Below are 17,264 nucleotides of genomic sequence, written 5' to 3' on the forward strand. Positions count from 1 at the left end.
TCACTGAATTTGAAGGTGGGAAGGAAAGGAAAGAAAATCACAGGGAGTAGCCATGCAGGAAATGGGGAATTTTTAAGGATATGTGAAGCACCACATTACATTCAGTATGATGAAGATTGTTTTTTAAAAAGTGGAAAGTATGCAAAAATATATTCCTGCGTAAATACATTGAAAGAAGTCTGGAAGAATATACAACCAAACCTATAACAGCAGTTACCCAAGGAGGAGAGAGGAAAGAGTTAGAATTACGGAGCAAGTGATTCAATGGGAGCTTAAGCCTTACTGATGAGGTTTTAAATTTTTCGAAGAAGAATGTACTCCCCCCATAATTCATAAGTATTAAAAAATGGGATAAATGGACAAGAAAGCACTTTTAGAATAGAACAACTCTCTCAGGCAGAAATGCTCTCTCAAGAAAGATAAGTCTTTAACACACACTGAAAAGTGACTTATTGTAGTCTACCTTATTTATTAAGTTAAAAATAACTCTGCAACAAAGGTATTTTCTTTAGCTTTATACGCTTCATCATATAATTTCAGGTAAATAATTAGCAAAGTGGTAACTATTTTTTCTTATTGCAGAAAATGAAAGCATTTTAATCACTCGTAATTGCTTTCTCTCTTCATGCAAGAGCCAGGTACACAACCTTCATTGTTGATAATGTCTGCGGGACACCCACTATGGGGAAGGAGACCATCAGCTTCTGTTGACATAGAAGCACATTGGGTAACTTTTCTGCTTATGAAAATCGACCTATGACCTTTTTTGGTGAAACTCCCAAGATGGGAGCTTTTTTCTTTCTGCTTCTATGTTTCCCTGAAATACTGATCATTTCAATAACTTTTGATTATAGCAAACCACAACCTAGAATTCTTCCAGATTCCATCCATTCAAAGAGCTTTCTCTCCATCTTCTCCCTCCTTATGAATCAACTTTCAAGAAGAACTGACCTTTATTCCTGCCACCATACTCTGTTATAGTCAATGAAAAGTATGAAGGGACAAATTATCTTAAGATGTAACGAGCATAACCTTCTCTGCAGATAGCATTTACTTACAGTAACAGTTGCAGCATTTTAGCAATTTGCAAACAAATGACTTTCTTGTTAGAGTATACCTATTTCTCCTTATTCCAGCAACTGTTTATTTATTTGGTACCTGTATTTTTTTTTAAAGATTTTATTTATTTATTTGACAGAGAGCCAGCCAGCGAGAGAGGGAACACAGCAGAGGAGTGGGAGAGGAAGAAGCAGGCTCCCAGCGGAGGAGCCTGATGTGGGACTCGATCCCACAACGCCGGAATCACGCCCTGAGCCGAAGGCAGACGCTTAACGACTGCGCTACCCAGGCGCCCCAGGTACCTGTATTTTTAAAGCAATGTTATCGAGATATATTTTACTTATCATAAACTACATTTTCAAGTCTACAGTTCAGTGATTTTTAGTAACTTTACAAAGTGGTCTAGCTATTACCATAAGTCAGTTTCAGAACATTTTCATTCTACCAAATAAGGTCCCTCAGGGCATTTACATTAATCTCTGTTCCTCCCTGGTCCCCCAGCCCCAGGCCCAGACAATCACAACTCAACTTGCTGTTTCTTTAAACTTGTCTTTTCTGGACTTTTCATATAAATGGAATCATATGATACATGGTTTCTTGAGTCTTCACTCTGCCTTTATAGAACAAAACTAGAGATTTTCCTTTGGCCTTTAAGAAAATCACATATTTAAAGCAATACATTACCTTTCAAAAAGACCATTACAGTAAATACTATTTAACAACTAAAAACTGAAAAAATGCTAATTCTGTTCTCTACTTAAATTCTAAAATTAAAAAAATTCTGAAAGTAATAAATGTAGTGCTAGAAACATGAAAGGATCACTTATCTATTTTACATGTTGAAACAAAGTAAGATGGCTATCCCTGAAGCTTCAAATTTTTTTAACATCTCAAATGCTACCTGTAATAGAACCTTTCCTTCTTTTTGAGCATGGATATGTAACTTTCCTTTCCAGGAAAATTTTTAACTGGCCTATTTCTTAACATACTAGTTAATGTTTACAGTTTTTCCTCCTCAGTATCTTTAAAAGGAGTAAGATTATCAGGTGCACTGAAAGGAACTGGAATGTTCCAGCCTTGCTTAAGGGATGCCCTTGTCCAATAACCTTCTGATTTCTGAGAGTGCCTCTAATCCATCAAACTTGTACACTGTACTTGCACTGTGGAGAAGGACAGGCACTGACTCCTTTGAAGCAGGCATGCCAGATCAGAAATCATGCTTTTCAGTCTACTGTGAATTTTAGTAATGCACACATCTTAATTACAAAAAAAAAGTTTTTTTTTTTTTTTTTTTTAGAGAGGGAAAGAGAGGGTGGGGGGAGGGGGGAGAGAGAGAATCCCAAGCAGGCTCCACACCCAGCACAGAACCTGACGTGGGGCTGGATCTCACAACCCTGAGAGCATGACCTGAGCCGAAATCAAGAGTCAGATGCTTAACCAACTGAACCACTCAGGCGCCCCCACAAAAAAGAATTCTTAACAGTATTTTAGTAACTGCTGGTGTGAGTTTTAGAAAGCTAATGTTTTCACTTCTGTCTTTGGCTTAGAATTTAGTATAAAATAGAGCATTCCACTGAGATACTTATCCTTAAGCTTTTTATCATTTAATCACTCTAATTGTGAGAGATTCTATGAGGATTAGAAAAATGATTGCTGTTTATGTGATTATATCCTCAACGTCAATTTTTGACAATTATAGAAATAGAGAAAAAAATGATATTCATCTGAATACATAATGTTCCAAGATAGAAATCAGCCAATACGCAGTAAGTGATAACTAGCTCTTCTCTCGATTCGCAAAGCATCACATTTTAAGCATGTTACTCTCTTTGCTTTTATTTTTGCTGCCACTATCTGAAGACTAGAAAATAATGAACACATGCTGGGAACAAGTCATATTTCTACTACATCTTAAGAAGAAATGAGACTATACAGAAGAATTGAAACAAAGAAGAAAAAGACCAAAGTGAGACAACCTGGGAAAAATACTGAACAAGGCCTCAACCCTAAACATTGTTATCAAAGCATAATGTTAGCCAAAAATCACTCCTTAAAAGTCCGAGAAATCAGCCTTTAACCTGTTGTTTAAAAAATCACAGGACAGGGCACCTGGGTGGCTCAGTCATTAAGCGTCTGCCTTCGGCTCAGGGAGCGATCCCAGGGTCCAGGGATAGAGCCCCGCATCGGGTTCCCTGCTCCGCTATGAGCCTGCTTCTTCCTCTCCCACTCCCCCTGCTTGTGTTCCCTCTCTCGCTGGCTGTCTCTCTCTCTGTCAAATAAATAAATAAATAAAATCTTTAAAAAAAAAATCACAGGACACTTCACCACTGCGGAAATCTCAGTACCAAAGGTTCTTTCTTGGTGGTTAATTGGTATGTTAACTGTGCTGAAAACCAAACCGTGAAGTATAAATGTGATGCACTGATTTTAAAGTGCAAACAGTACGATTTTTTTGTTTTGTTTTGTTTTGTAAAGTAAACCAAACTCACCAGGTCATAGGTCAAACAAGAACAGATTTTGCTGAATTGTTTTTTTTTCTTTTACAAAGAGGAACTAAAAAATAAAAGATCAATAACAAGGAAAAGCCCAGCTAAGTGCTTCTTGACAATTCCTTGAAAAAAAGTTGGTAAACCAAAGTAAATCTTATATTAGGGGCACGCAGGTGGCTCAGTCGGTTAAGCGTCTGCCTTCAGCTCAGGCCATGATCTCAGGGTCCTGGGATCGAGCCGCATGTTAAGCTCTCTGCTTAGCAGGAAGCCTGCTTCTCCCTCTCACTCTCCCTCTGTGCGTTCTCTCTCTCTCTCTCTCACTCTCAAATAAATAAAATCTTTTAAAAACAACTTGTATTGGATAACGGGCATACAACAATATATTTTTTTTAAAGATTTTATTTATTTATTCGACAGAGATAGAGACAGCCAGCGAGAGAGGGAACACAAGCAGGGGGAGTGGGAGAGGAAGAAGCAGGCTCATAGCGGAGGAGCCTGATGTGGGGCTCGATCCCATAACGCCAGGATCACTCCCTGAGCCGAAGGCAGACGCTTAACTGCTGTGCCACCCAGGTGCCCCTACAACAATATATTTAATACACATTGCCAATCTTTCTGTTTTAAGACTGGTGCAATTAATGAACTATTAAGGAAAAAAGTGGAAACACACACTTTTAATTTATTTAAAATTTATGAACTAACCAATAACTTGTTCTGGAAAGTAACTGCAAATGGAAACTACCTCATAAGTTCATTTTTGAAATGAAAATTGGCATGATATTCATTCTGATACTTCAAAGATATATAAAGGATTTAAAGTTTATTTTCAGTTAAATTTATTTTAATCATCTCCACCTGTCTTTTGACAATCTGTCTCACAATCTATGAAGAGGTATGTAAAAAGTAACATCTCTGCATGGACACTATAGATCTGGATGGAGAAGAGAATTGGATGAGTTACTACTGCAGGACAGTGAGTAACAAAGTTTCTATCTAAATCATTAAGGTTGCCAAGTGTGAAGGAGTCAGTCCTCAAGGCCGTACTTTATGAACTTAGAAAATATATAAAAAATTCACAAATACTAATGCACATTGGTTTCAGCTGGAGATAACACTGACCAGTGGAACCAAGAGTCGCCAGAGCAATGTTAGCTGCGCCTTCTCCCCATCACCTCACTTCTTGAATTGTATCTCAGAAATACAAATTCATTCTCCAAACAGGAAACTCTTTTCTTGTTACCTTTAGGAGCAAGAAACTTTTTTTCCCCCTTTCATTTTCTGACTGGATAAAAATAATGATATAAACAACTAAAATTTGAATTTTTCTTCTCATTATTTTGCATATGGCATTCCTGGCATAATTCCCTGCCAATTTGGGAAGATAGTTCTTGTCACCCAGCCACCTGATTCTGATATTTAAACTAGAGAAGAGAACTTCAAAAAGGCCCAATGTTTCTATCTGTGTCCCTTATTCTTTTAGGAACTTTCCTCAGTGCCCGAGGCCAGTTCCTCCACCAATGACACCCTTGCCCCTCAGCAGTGAGGGCTGCACAGTACCCCCCCCCCCCCCCCCCCGCTCAGACACAGCTGCCCACCAGGCGCACAGCCTGCCTTCCTCGGGGTGTCACACTCTGGTTCCTGAATTCTCTCCCAACGCCTTGTTCTATGACCTCCCAGCTTATAAACCAACTTCTTTGTCCCCATGGACTCTGCCTGTTACGCACACAAACCTGCCTACATTTCAGTCATTATTGTAATACCCCAAATGGAGTCGAACAAACAAAACAACCCCAACCCTCTCTGGGCTGAGCCCACTCCTGGAAGCAATATCCTGTTGTCTGCCCTCCCTCAAGGCACACGCCTGTCCGCCCCATCGGCCGCGTGGCCTTCTCGCTGGTCTCCCACCAGCACCCTTAACCTCTCCTTCTGCACTGGTGCCACAGGAGCTGTGACAAACCAAGTCTGCTTAGATCATGTGCTGCCTTATCTTCCTGCAATCACGTTCTGTCATTTTCAAGAGAAAATACGAACTCTTTAGTATGGGGGACAGCTTTTCACGATCTGATCTATTCAGCTCAGTCCTTAGCCCACCTCTCTCCTCTCCAGCCGCCTCAAATCCATGGCTGCTGTTCTCCCCCGAGCTGTCCTCCTCACCCTGCGTGCCCTGGCACTTGCCTTTTTTCTTCCAGGAGCACCCTTATCTCGATTCCCCTGCCCAGTAAATTTCTATTTACCTACTCGCACTAGTTCACAAGCCGTCCTCTTTCTGAAACCTCTCTGACCCTCCTCTCCCAGTGTGGTCTGTGCCCCTCCTCTGGCCTCACACAGCTCCCTGTGCCCTGTACTGGAAGCTCTTTGAGAGCACTGGAATCTTATGACTTTATCACCAGCCCATTTCCGACTGCTCAGACCATGACGGGTACCTAGTGTATGTGTGCTTCACGATCATATTCAATTTTTATTCACTTTTCCTTTGTCTCCCCAAGTGCAGGACTTATGTCTCTCATTGTCCGAATATGCCACATAACTAGATCTCCGTAAAGATTAATGTCTGTCGAAAGAACCAATACTATAACTTTCTCCAAACTCTCCCTGTCTCATTGATCCTGCAGGTGATGAAAGATTACTTTTCCTAATATACCAACTTACCATGGTTCCCATCACCTACCCCACCTAGCTGAAACTTTCACTGACTTGCTGTTACCAGCAGGATGAAGCCCAGTACCCTTCCTCAGTTCTTTTGCATAGAAATGCACTTTCCTTGACCTTCACACACTCTCTCCTCCTCCTTCACATCACAGCTTAGGCTTTCCCTGCCTACTCAAACTAAAATTGTCTCTGAGTGAGTCTGTGACATTAACCTGGTTTAGTTTCTTAATATGCCCACTTCTTAGAGCTGAAATGATCTTCACAGGTTTTTTTTTCTCCCCTCTACGTGTTTTCCTATTGCTCCTCTCACTAAAATACAAGGTCCATAAACACAGGGCCCTGGTTGGCTTTGTTCAATGCTGCATCCCCTGTCCTAGAGCCGTTCCTGGAACCAGAGGTTAGTGTTGAACAATTGTTCAGTGAAGGAAAGACTAAATGCAAAAATATTTCAGGCTGGCATTCAAGGTCCTCACTGACTTGGCCCCACCCCATTTTCCCAGCTTTACCTCCAACCAATTCCCCACATGACACCTGTTTGTTATTTCCCAAATACCTCTATTATGCTTCCTGACAGGGCCTTCTTTTTCTTCCTATTTAAATTCTCTTCATCTTTTACAGAAATTTTCTCTTTCATAATGCAATCCAAAGTGGTAAGTTCCTTAGCTATAGTATTTATCTGTTTAATATTGTAAATATCATTCAATTTTCTAGAGCTGTCTTGTAATGGATTTTTTTTAAGAAATAGGTTTTAAGTTATAACAAAAGATTAAAAATTCTTAAAAGGAAAAATTCTGTATGCTGGGAGTTAATAAGATTCAGACCTCATCTCATCTATTTTAAGAAAACTGCATGCCTTCCTCAAGTAAACCAAAGAGGTTTGCTTTCAGGTATAATTTGCAACGTAATAGCTAAAAGGCTACATTCAAAATCTGTTAGTGACAGTTGATCCTGGTGACAACTCTGATGCCCGTTTTAATTGCAAATGATATTGGCCACTGAACATACTATGAAAGGCAACCAAAAAGTAACTCTTTCAACTTTTAACTCTGAGCCCGGCATAGTCCAATTGACTTAATAATTTGTCTTAAAATAAAAACAAAAATAAATATAAATAAAATATAACAAATCATGAACACTTCTAGTGATAAGAACTATTAGTCAAAAACACGTGGGCCTAAACATCAGAGCAGACAATGCAACATATAACATGTAAACAAAAGAAACATGCCAACCTGGACACCAACTTTGCAACGCTAGCATCCTCTGCCGAATTCACGTCATCCCAGCAGGGTTTTCTACGGCTTAGCCGCAGGCTGACCTGAGGAACGCCATCGCATAGCTCTGGCTGTGGAACTCTGTGGGCCTGAATACATCCCTCACTCCTGGATTTGGGGATCTAGAAAATAAAATTTAAAAGAGAGAGGAAGAGAGATTTAAAACACCTTTCTAATTAAGCCATGAAGATAATTTATTCTAATTTATTAGTAATCTATTAATAATATTCCAGAGAAATATCAACCTAGGTATAGAATTTAAAATACTTAAAAGAACTGTCATATGGTAAAGGGCACAGGGAAGGGGAGAAATCAATACTTCCAAGGGGAACTTTCAAACCATACACAGCCCACACCTCTCTCCTGGATTCTGATACAAATCTTCCCCGGGCATCTGCACCCCCAAACCCCCAGAATAACATTCTGTGTAATAAGAGATTATGAGAGTATATCTGACTGACAACCTGGAGTGAGGGAAAGTAGTAGAAAAAGGCAGGGAAAAAAGGGCCGAGAACCACTGAAATGAAGGATGCCAATGTCAGAAAGGTGTCCAAAAATATTTACTACCAACAAGCAAAATACACAAGTTTGCTAATAGTTTCTGTTGTGTTGTAATCTTCTTTTATAGGGCAAAGTATGGTCTAATACATTTTTAACTAAGGAAATAACCAGAAAAAACCCCACCTTTTTAATTCTCATGTATCTCTGGAAGCATGGGCCACACAGTGCCAAATGAACACTGGTGTATTGACTTCTCTTATCTGAAGTTATGTGCAACCTCCAACCCCAGAAATACCCTCATGTTTTTATATTAAAACAGAAAGAATATGAATACAACTTATGTCCTTCTCCTAAAATTGTGTAAAAATCATGTGAGAGTTTCGGGAAAGATTCAAACCCTTGGATCAATTGTATTTATTGTACTGGAAGCTTTTTCTCATCTCTAAGCTTTCTTATGCTTGTCCTTCAACTGGAATGTCATCCATTCATCACTGGCCACTCACCAACTTCCTAAGACCAAACCAAATCTTAACTTCCTTTGAGGTTGAGATAAGAATCCACTGCCCACAGAGCTTCTCTTATTAACCTCAGGTCTTAATGACCTTTCCCAGCTTTGAATTCCTGTAATACACCACCACAAAATCTACGCTTGGTTTCATGTCATCTGATACCGTCACCTTCGTTGTTTTATATTTTTGGGTTATATGGGCTCAACCAGATGCCTGGAGACAGAGATTATAGTCTCATGCTCTTCCTCTTTCTCCCCTCTGCCTCTCCTCCTCTTATGTATATTACTATTTTTGATGATTGAGCCATCAAGTCTAGCAAAGTTTTGAACCCATTTATACTTATTGTCAGACAACACAGTTTTCAACTACAAGATATTCCCAAGACACTGACTGACCAAGACACTAGGATAACAGGCAATTAAAAAAGTAATACAGGGACAATTATAAACATAAATATTTAATAAATTCATAGTCCTATGAGGATTACATAAAAATAACATTTGAAAATAATTTAGCAAATAGTTACATTTAGCACAGAACAAAGTAAACACTCAGTAAAAACTAGCTTTTATTAACATTGTTGTTATGTGAAATTTATCCAAACCTGATGATTACTAATGAATTTCCATTACTAATGAAGTTCTATTTCATTTCTCTGTAGAACTTCCATAAGTTCATGAATCAAGGAAAGCAAGGCAAAAAAAATTTTAAATTATGAACTACAGTTCATGGAGATATTTGCCAAGATCACTATGAAAGAAATATTAGGGGCACCTGGGTGGCTCACTCAGTTGAGCATCTGACTCTTGATTCTGGCTGACATCATGATCACAGGGTTCAGGATTGAGCCCTGCATTGGGCTCCATGCTCAGCGGGGGTCTGCTGGAGATTCTCTCTCTCCCTCTCTCTCTGCCCGTCCCCCCACTTGTGCTTACTCTTTCTCTCTCTAGGATAAGTCTTTTTTTTTTTTTTAAAGATTTTATTTATTTATTTGACAGAGAGAGACAGCCAGCGAGAGAGGGAACACAAGCAGGGGGAGTGGGAGAGGAAGAAGCAGGCTCCCAGCAGAGGAGCCTGACGTGGGGCTCGATCCCATAACGCCAGGATCATGCCCTGAGCTGAAGGCAGATGCTTAAGGACTGAGCCACCCAGGCGCCCCAGGATAAGTCTTTTTTAAAAAGAAATATTTAGATAAACAGCAAGAGAACATCTGAAAAGTACAAATACATGCTATTATATATTTCATAAAAGGGCTCCTTTTGCATGTGGTTATTTTTCACAAGCGTAGACAGGAAAAAAAAAACACACCGAAAAAGCAGTAAGATTTCAACCTAGTTAGCTAAAATATCTCATGCCCAGACTTACTTCTCTCTTAATATTAAAACAAAAACAAGGGCAGTTGTTTGGCAACATTTCATGGTGTTAAAATAAGGACACGGCATTTTAGGTTCAGGGATAATTTGGGGGTTCTAAATTTGATTCAACAGTTTATGCAAAGAAGAAATATTCTAAGGTAAAAAAGTAATATGCAGCTGATTCCATTTTGTCAGTTTATATTAAAACAGACTACATAATGCAAATCACTTAAAATTCAGATACCAGAAACTACATCAGCTACATTATCAAAGTATATTTCTGTAATGACTTAATCTCTGTAGAAATGAAATAAACATGACTGTCATTAACCATGAACTTCAAAATATGAACTCATTATTAACATATACCAAAGCAGTACAAAGAACTGAACTTGTGCACAGACCATGAAAATACCACGTGAAGTTTATGAGAGAACAAAATTGTTAGTAAAAAGTAGCTCAGGAACTACAGCCGATCAGCACTATAGAGTATATATATACACACATCTTTTAAAAGGAATGCATGTTTTTAAAGGGGATTAATGATACAGTCTTGAAGACGTACCTTGAAAACTATACATTTTCATTAAAGAAATGACTGTAGGAAAACTAGAGTGATAAAATTTTAAAATTACTGTTATTAATTTTAGTACATATGTATGAACTTTGAGAAAAGGAAAGAGATAGCACTTTCTTTGCCTAGCTGGAATTGAGCTTTTTAGAAACACATGATTTGAGCCTCGGCCTTATTGGGTAGGTAAAAGGGATAGTTTTATTTTTATGCTCTGAGTATCCATCTCAGATTGTGTAAAGTTGAGTGGTTGACTTTGAGATGGTACTCAAGGCTCCTTTCATCATAACTCTCTGAGGAGGAGTAGGACCTCAGTCATCCAAGGTTAAGGATACAAGGAGACATGTTATTACAATATAACTTAAAGCAATGGTTCTCACCGGGAGCCAGTTTTGTCTGGAGACATTTCTGGTTGTCATGCTGGGGGTGAGGCTATGTGCTACTGTAGTCTAGTGCGTAGAAGCCAAGATTGTGACTAAACATCTTACAATGCACAGGACAACCTGCCATGAAGAAGAGTTATCTGGCCCAAAATGTCAGCCGAGCTGAAGCTGAGAAACCTTGCCTCAGGGAGTGTTAAGAAGAAACCTGTATTAATGCAACTCCTCTCTTTATATATTTTTCTTCTGGTCCCACCTTCCCCTTTTTGCCATTGGCATGTTAGGATGTAATGGGCCCAGATCAGCTATAGGTTGAGTGGAAATGGGCCCAGGAGGTCACCTAGGCCTGCTCTGTCTAATCAAGGGCTGTTTCTGATTCCATGAGATTCAGACAAGCTCTGTGGGGCAGGGACTCCAAATAGGACTAAAAGCCTTACCCAGATAAATGGACTAATGTGCTTGCAGAGACCCACCTGCAGCCTCGCTCACTACGTGTGGTGGCTGCAGCAGGCAAACGGCCAGTGGTCTGGGATGCTGACTGTGGCGGCCAGCTTTCTCTCTCCACTGGAGATACCCATTTTTCACACCACACTTCGCGGCTCTGTTTTAGTGATTCTTTCACGAAAACTTTTGTTCTTGAAGGTGAAAACTATGAACGCCCCCAAACCATCTATGGAAAACATTTTGCTCGGAAGAATCTGCCACTGACTGAGTTAAGCATCTAGGAACATGCTGTGTGATCTATGTGTACCACTGAAATACTAAGAATTCCAGGGATGGTAAAAAGAGCACATTCCATGCATGTATTTGCAGGCACGGAACAGACTAACACAAGGAATTTGAGCTGCTTTAGATTTTGAGACACCATGGGAATAGAAACACAACAGTAACTTTTGACAATGTAAAATTAGGAAACATTCTCTTAGATGTTGTTGTTACTATAAAGATTTAATGAACATTTCTCTGTGTTTGGCATGGTTCTAAGAGATTTACGTCAATTAATCCATTTAACTGTCACAACAACCCAAAGAAGCAGGGACTATTATTATTGCCATCTCACCAATGAGGAAACTGAGGCACCAAGAATGTGAGTTATTTGTCCACTGAGTAAGTGGCAGAGCTACAGTTACAACCCAGAGAGTCAGGCCTCAGTACTTGGGCTCACCACTACTTGCTGATTTGGTTACATGTGAAACATTAGAACTGCAAGAAGAAAAGGCACTTTGGGATGAAAGTCACATTACATCCCATAATGCAAACCATTTTCTCCGCCCCCCCCCCCTTTTTTTTGGCATTGGTAGTTAAAACTCTCCTTAAATGGATCTCTCTGGCATCTACTGAACCATTCTAGCAGTATAATCATAGGGGAGAAAATCAGATATGAGGACAAAACTATATGGAAAATGTATTCATCATATTTTTTATTTATAATAGGCCAAAAAAATCTAGCATTTTAGTCAAATTACTATCATAGGTAATTATAGCACATCTAATATGATGAAGGATCATTTAATCATTAAAATGTCTCTAAAGTTTTTAATAAGACTGAAATAATTGTGCTACGATATAGTGTGAGCCCATTTAGCAAATAAAAATGCATAGTTAAATGCCTCCAATACAATTCAGGTCATCACCACACTTAAAACATACATGAATAAATTTCAAAGGCCAAAAACCAAATTCTGTCATAGTCAACACTACAAATGTTTTAACATGGTCTCATCTTTAAAAATTGAACAAGAAATCCAGCACCGGAAAAACACGTCTGTGAAGCAAGGCTCTGATTCACCCTGATACACTGACGTGACGAACAACATTAAAAAATAATGTGCCTCAACTTAATATTTATCCATATGAATCTGTCAGTGTGAGGGCACAACAGTCAGTCCTTGGGAGGGCCCTCTATGTCCCCGCAAGCGCAGGGCAGGAGGTGTCTGCCCTGCAGGCCGGAAACGAAGGATTAGCAGGTGAATTAGAAGGAGGAAGAGCTCAATTGACTGGACAGGGACTGGTCTCTGAAACCTGAAACTCCCTTTCCTTTGTGGAGGTGGAGTGGGTTCCCTGCTTATTTTAAGTTTCTTCCCAGAAAAGTAACGTGCCTGTGAATCAACTGTAGGACAATTTATGGGTATTCAGAATGATCTCATAGTTATCTAAGTGGTGTCTGAGGGATGAGAACTACGCTGCCGTTTTAGCTCCCCTCCTCAACTGTAGGACAATTTATTTTTATTTATTTTTTAAAAGACTTTATTTATTATTTGTCAGAGAGAGAGAGAGAGCATGAGAGTGAAAGAGAGAGAGAGAGCGCGCGCACAAGCAGGGCAAGCAGCAGGCAGGGGGAGAAGGGAGCCCTATGAGGGACTCGATCCCAGGACCCTGAGATCTTGAGCTGAGCCAAAGGCAGATGCTTCACTGACTGAGCCACCCAGGCAACCCCCGCAGGACAATTTAGAATAACAATTTAGAATGCTTTAAAAATAGCATTATTAATACATTTTTCAAAGTTCAAGCATAAAAAAACCACTATTTTGGTCTTAGGAGTCACCCTAAGTACTGGTCAGTTGCTGTGCTTGCATTTCAAAATTACAAAAACTGTAAGTCTGTTCTTTTCATCATCGGGTACTTTGAGAGATATTTGGAACCAGGGAGAAAAATCACAATCAAGGCTCAAATGATGAAGGACACGGGGATAGAAGGAATCCGAAAAGTTAATTTTTAACTTTTAGACTTCCTAAAGAAAGGTTATTAGACGGCCTCATTTCCTTGATCACTTCCTTCCTCCACTGGTCTTTTGTTTGGAAGAGAGCAGAGCCCCTTGCCTCCCTCTCAGGCTCTTCCAACTCACGATCTTCCTAACAAGAAACAGTGACATAACGGAGTATCAGCAAAGAGATGTTCAGCTCCGATGTTTTTAAAAAGGCATTTCTAGTTTAAAAAAGAACTTTAAAAAAATCCTGAGAAAAGCCTTTGTTTTTAATAAAAATGTCCAAATTTGCTTTTCAAAAGCGAAGTTTGTATACTAAGTGGCTGCAATTCTCCTGATAATTTGATCAATCTATCATGTGCTATCTACAGTGCTAACTGATGTTCCAGGCTGTTTTTTGAGAAAGTTATTAATATGCTTTAGAGAATTTTGGGGGGTCAGTTTCTTATACATAACTTTCCCTCTTTTTTTTTTTTTTTATAAAAATGGGTCAGTGTTAAAGTTATAATAATTAAAATATCAACTCGATCTAAGTTCTAGATTGAGCCTGTACTTTAGAATAAAATCAGTTTAACTTTGTTAGCAAAATTGTGTAGAAAGAAAAAAACTTCACAATTTAAAAAAAGTCTGCCGTGAAATAGATCAGATCAGTTACAGGTTTGCAGTATGGCCCATGCAAGAACCTTACCACCTGGCTTTCCCCAACTGTTCTCTCCTCACCTCCCCTGCAAAAATAAGTGCCATCACAGCAGAGATTTTTGTCTGTTTTGTCAATTGCTGTAGCTCTGACTCCTAGAACAGCACTTGGCAAATAGTAGGCAACCACTGAATATCTGCATAATAAATGAGCAAATAAATGACCAAACTAAATGATATCATCTACCTTCCCTCCAGAAACACTGAAATGTTGACAGATTATCAGCTGATACCATAAAGCACATTAATTCCCCTGTGTAAGCATTACTCTTGTTTTAGAAGTTTCACTTATATTCATTTTTCAAAACTTGTAAGTTAATTTTAAGAATAGCTGTGGTACGGAAATGGGAAGAAGGGGCAGGAGGCTTTTTCTTGGACTGCATGGCCCCAGATAGAGCCATGTGTCCTGGGACACGGGCTCAAGGAAGTTTCACCTTAGAGAAGAGGCTCGCAGAGAAGCCTGCACATGGCAGTGAGCCAAGGTCTCTTCGTATGAACACAGTTCCAACTGCTGTTTTACAAAGTTACACATTCACATTCCTGACTTTAGGTCTTTTATCAGGAAAAAATTCAGGCAGAAAGTAACTGCAAACTGAACAGTTTAAGAATTCATATAGAAGATTTTCATAAATATTCCTTCTATTAGCAATATATAATTTTGCTTAAAAACTTAATTATAAAAATCAATGATCAGTCAGTGAGAACATTTATCATCCCATCCCAAATGCAATCTTTTGGCTTCACATTCTTGCAAATTTAAGGGACAGGATTACGCAGGATGTTCTGGAGGCTTACGGACACTAGAAGGAATGCCGTGAAGCAGCAGTTCTTACCCAAGGGTGCGCACTGGAATGTCCTTTGGATTTTAAAAAGTACACCTACCTAAATTCATCCTAGCACCCCACTTCTCAGTCTTAAGGAATACGTCTGAGATGGATGCTGGGCAGGTGTACTAAAAATAACAACAAAACACCTTAGATTAATATGTGCTGCTGATTTGAAGTTTTTAAATTTGCTAATAAGTAGAGAGTTTCTTTTTGAGGGTTTTGAAAATAAACGTTGAGGCAAAAAAGAATAAATTAAATGAACATTAACCGAATGTCTGATTATAGCTGGTCATATTAAACTTCATGTTTATATAAGAAAAATTAGGTGGAAAATCAAGAAATTAGATGTTTATTTTAGAACCACTCAGGTTTTGGGACGCCTAGGTGGCTCAGTTGGTTAAGCATCTGCCTTTGGCTCAGGACATGATCCCAGGGTCCTGGGATAGAGCCCCTCGTCAGGCTCCCTGCTCAGCCAGGAGCCTGCCTCTCCCCCTCCCTCTGCCGGCTGCTCCCCCTGCTTGTGTTCTCTCTCTCGATCTGACAGATAAATAAATAAAATCTTAAAAAAAAAAAAAAAAAAGCACCATTCAGTTTTTGAGCTACAGAGGGGTCTATTCCAACTCCTTTATTTCAAAAATGAAGTCCAGGGGCTCAGAGAACTGAAATGAGCTGCCCAAGATTGTACAGACAGTGAGAAAGTCAGCTATCAAAACCTTTCTCCTGGCCAAAGTGACAGTGAGAAGTAAAGTAATAACGTGTAAAGTCCAGAGCAAATGGAATGATTAGTGGTAGTTCAGGGAGGCCACATGCCTGCTGTGGCCCAGAAGGAAAGCAGATGGCAACACCTTGGGCCAGGAACACACTACAATGGGGTGTGGAGTTGGAAGCTACCTCATAGAGTCTCATTGCCAGCCCCAGCCTGACGTGAAGGTTTTGTTTATTTCAGAAAAATACATTTCTGTATTGTTTAAGTCGATGTTGTTGGGGGTTTATTTATATGCAAGGAAACCTAATCCAAACTGATGCAAGATTTTGCTCAAATACTACTTTATCAGTAAAGCCTTCTCTGACACTATATAATAAAGGGCAGAACTCTCCCTTATGCTCTACTCCCTATTTCCTTGACCTTGCTTTCTTTATCTCCACGGCACATAATGCCATGGGACATATTGTACATTTATTTATGTTTATTTGTTGTCTTTTCCCCCTAACCAGATATAAGTTCTATGAGGGCAGGAACCCTCACGAGCTTGTTTACAAACATAGTGGAATGGAGGGATGGCAGGGGAGGGCTAAGGAAGGGCATGGCCCACCTTAAAGGAAAACCCAACTGCTTACTTTTACTGGGTCAAAATTTAGTCACGTGGTGACACACCACTGCCTGGGCAGTTAGGGAAAATAGTCTCTCAGCTGTACAGGAGTGTACCCCGCAAGGAAGGGAGGGAGAATAGCTCTTGGGAGGCCACTAGCAGTCTTGACCACAGACCTAAAAAAAAAAAAAAAAAGTGTCTGAAAAGGATGTCTGGGAAGGAGCATTCCAGATAGAGAAAAAAGCAGACCAAAGTCCTGAGGAAGAAGCATGATTCTCAAGTCTGAAGAACAGCAAGGAGGTCACTGTGGCTGGAGTTGAATGAATACAAACATTGGCAAGAGATGGTCAGTGATGTAGCAGAGGGCCTACATCATGTGTACTTGTAGGCATTTTAAAGACTTTGGTTTTTACCCTGAGCAAATAGAAAATTTTTGGAAGATGTTGAAGAGAGAAGTAACAAGTCTGACTTTCATTTTAAAAGGGTCCTTACTGCTGCATGCTGTAGGAGGGGCAGAGTGATGCACGCAGACCAACTAGGAAGTCATGGAGATGCTCGTGGCTTGAACCCAGGAGCTTGGGAGAAGACTTTAGTTTCTGCATCTGTCCTGAATGTGGAGGCTCCAGATTAGCTGATGCACTGGACATGGGGCAGGCCGGAGTCAAGAATGATGCCAAAGTTTTTGGTCTGAGCCCTGAAAGGGTGAAACTGCCATCATGAAGTTAGAAAAGACAGCAGGAAGTACAGATTTTGTGGGTAAATCAGGAGTTTATAGCTTTGAACATGCTAGTAACTTTGGACACGCAGACTTTGAGATGCACGTAACATAGAGAGGTGGGAATGTCATATAGGGAGTTGACTATAGTGGTTGGAGATGAGAAGCTTTAACTGAAAATATAAGTTTGGGAGTCATCTATCAGTAATTGGTATTTTAAAACTA

General features: G+C 39.7%; 1 protein-coding gene across 8 annotated transcripts in view; it reads right to left on the minus strand.

The window, feature by feature from the left end:
* FAM13A (family with sequence similarity 13 member A) overlaps positions 1 to 17,264 on the minus strand; it is a 316,257-nt gene that overhangs the window by 127,610 nt on the left and 171,383 nt on the right. For all 8 annotated transcript variants that reach the window (XM_057309502.1, XM_057309504.1, XM_057309505.1 and 5 more), the window contains one exon: positions 7,430 to 7,593. In XM_057309502.1, the coding sequence (XP_057165485.1) occupies positions 7,430 to 7,593 (164 nt within the window). The remainder of the gene's footprint in view (positions 1 to 7,429; positions 7,594 to 17,264) is intronic.

Source organism: Ursus arctos, unplaced genomic scaffold, assembly GCF_023065955.2.
Source record: "Ursus arctos isolate Adak ecotype North America unplaced genomic scaffold, UrsArc2.0 scaffold_9, whole genome shotgun sequence".
In the NCBI taxonomy this organism is placed as follows: Eukaryota; Metazoa; Chordata; class Mammalia; order Carnivora; family Ursidae; genus Ursus; species Ursus arctos.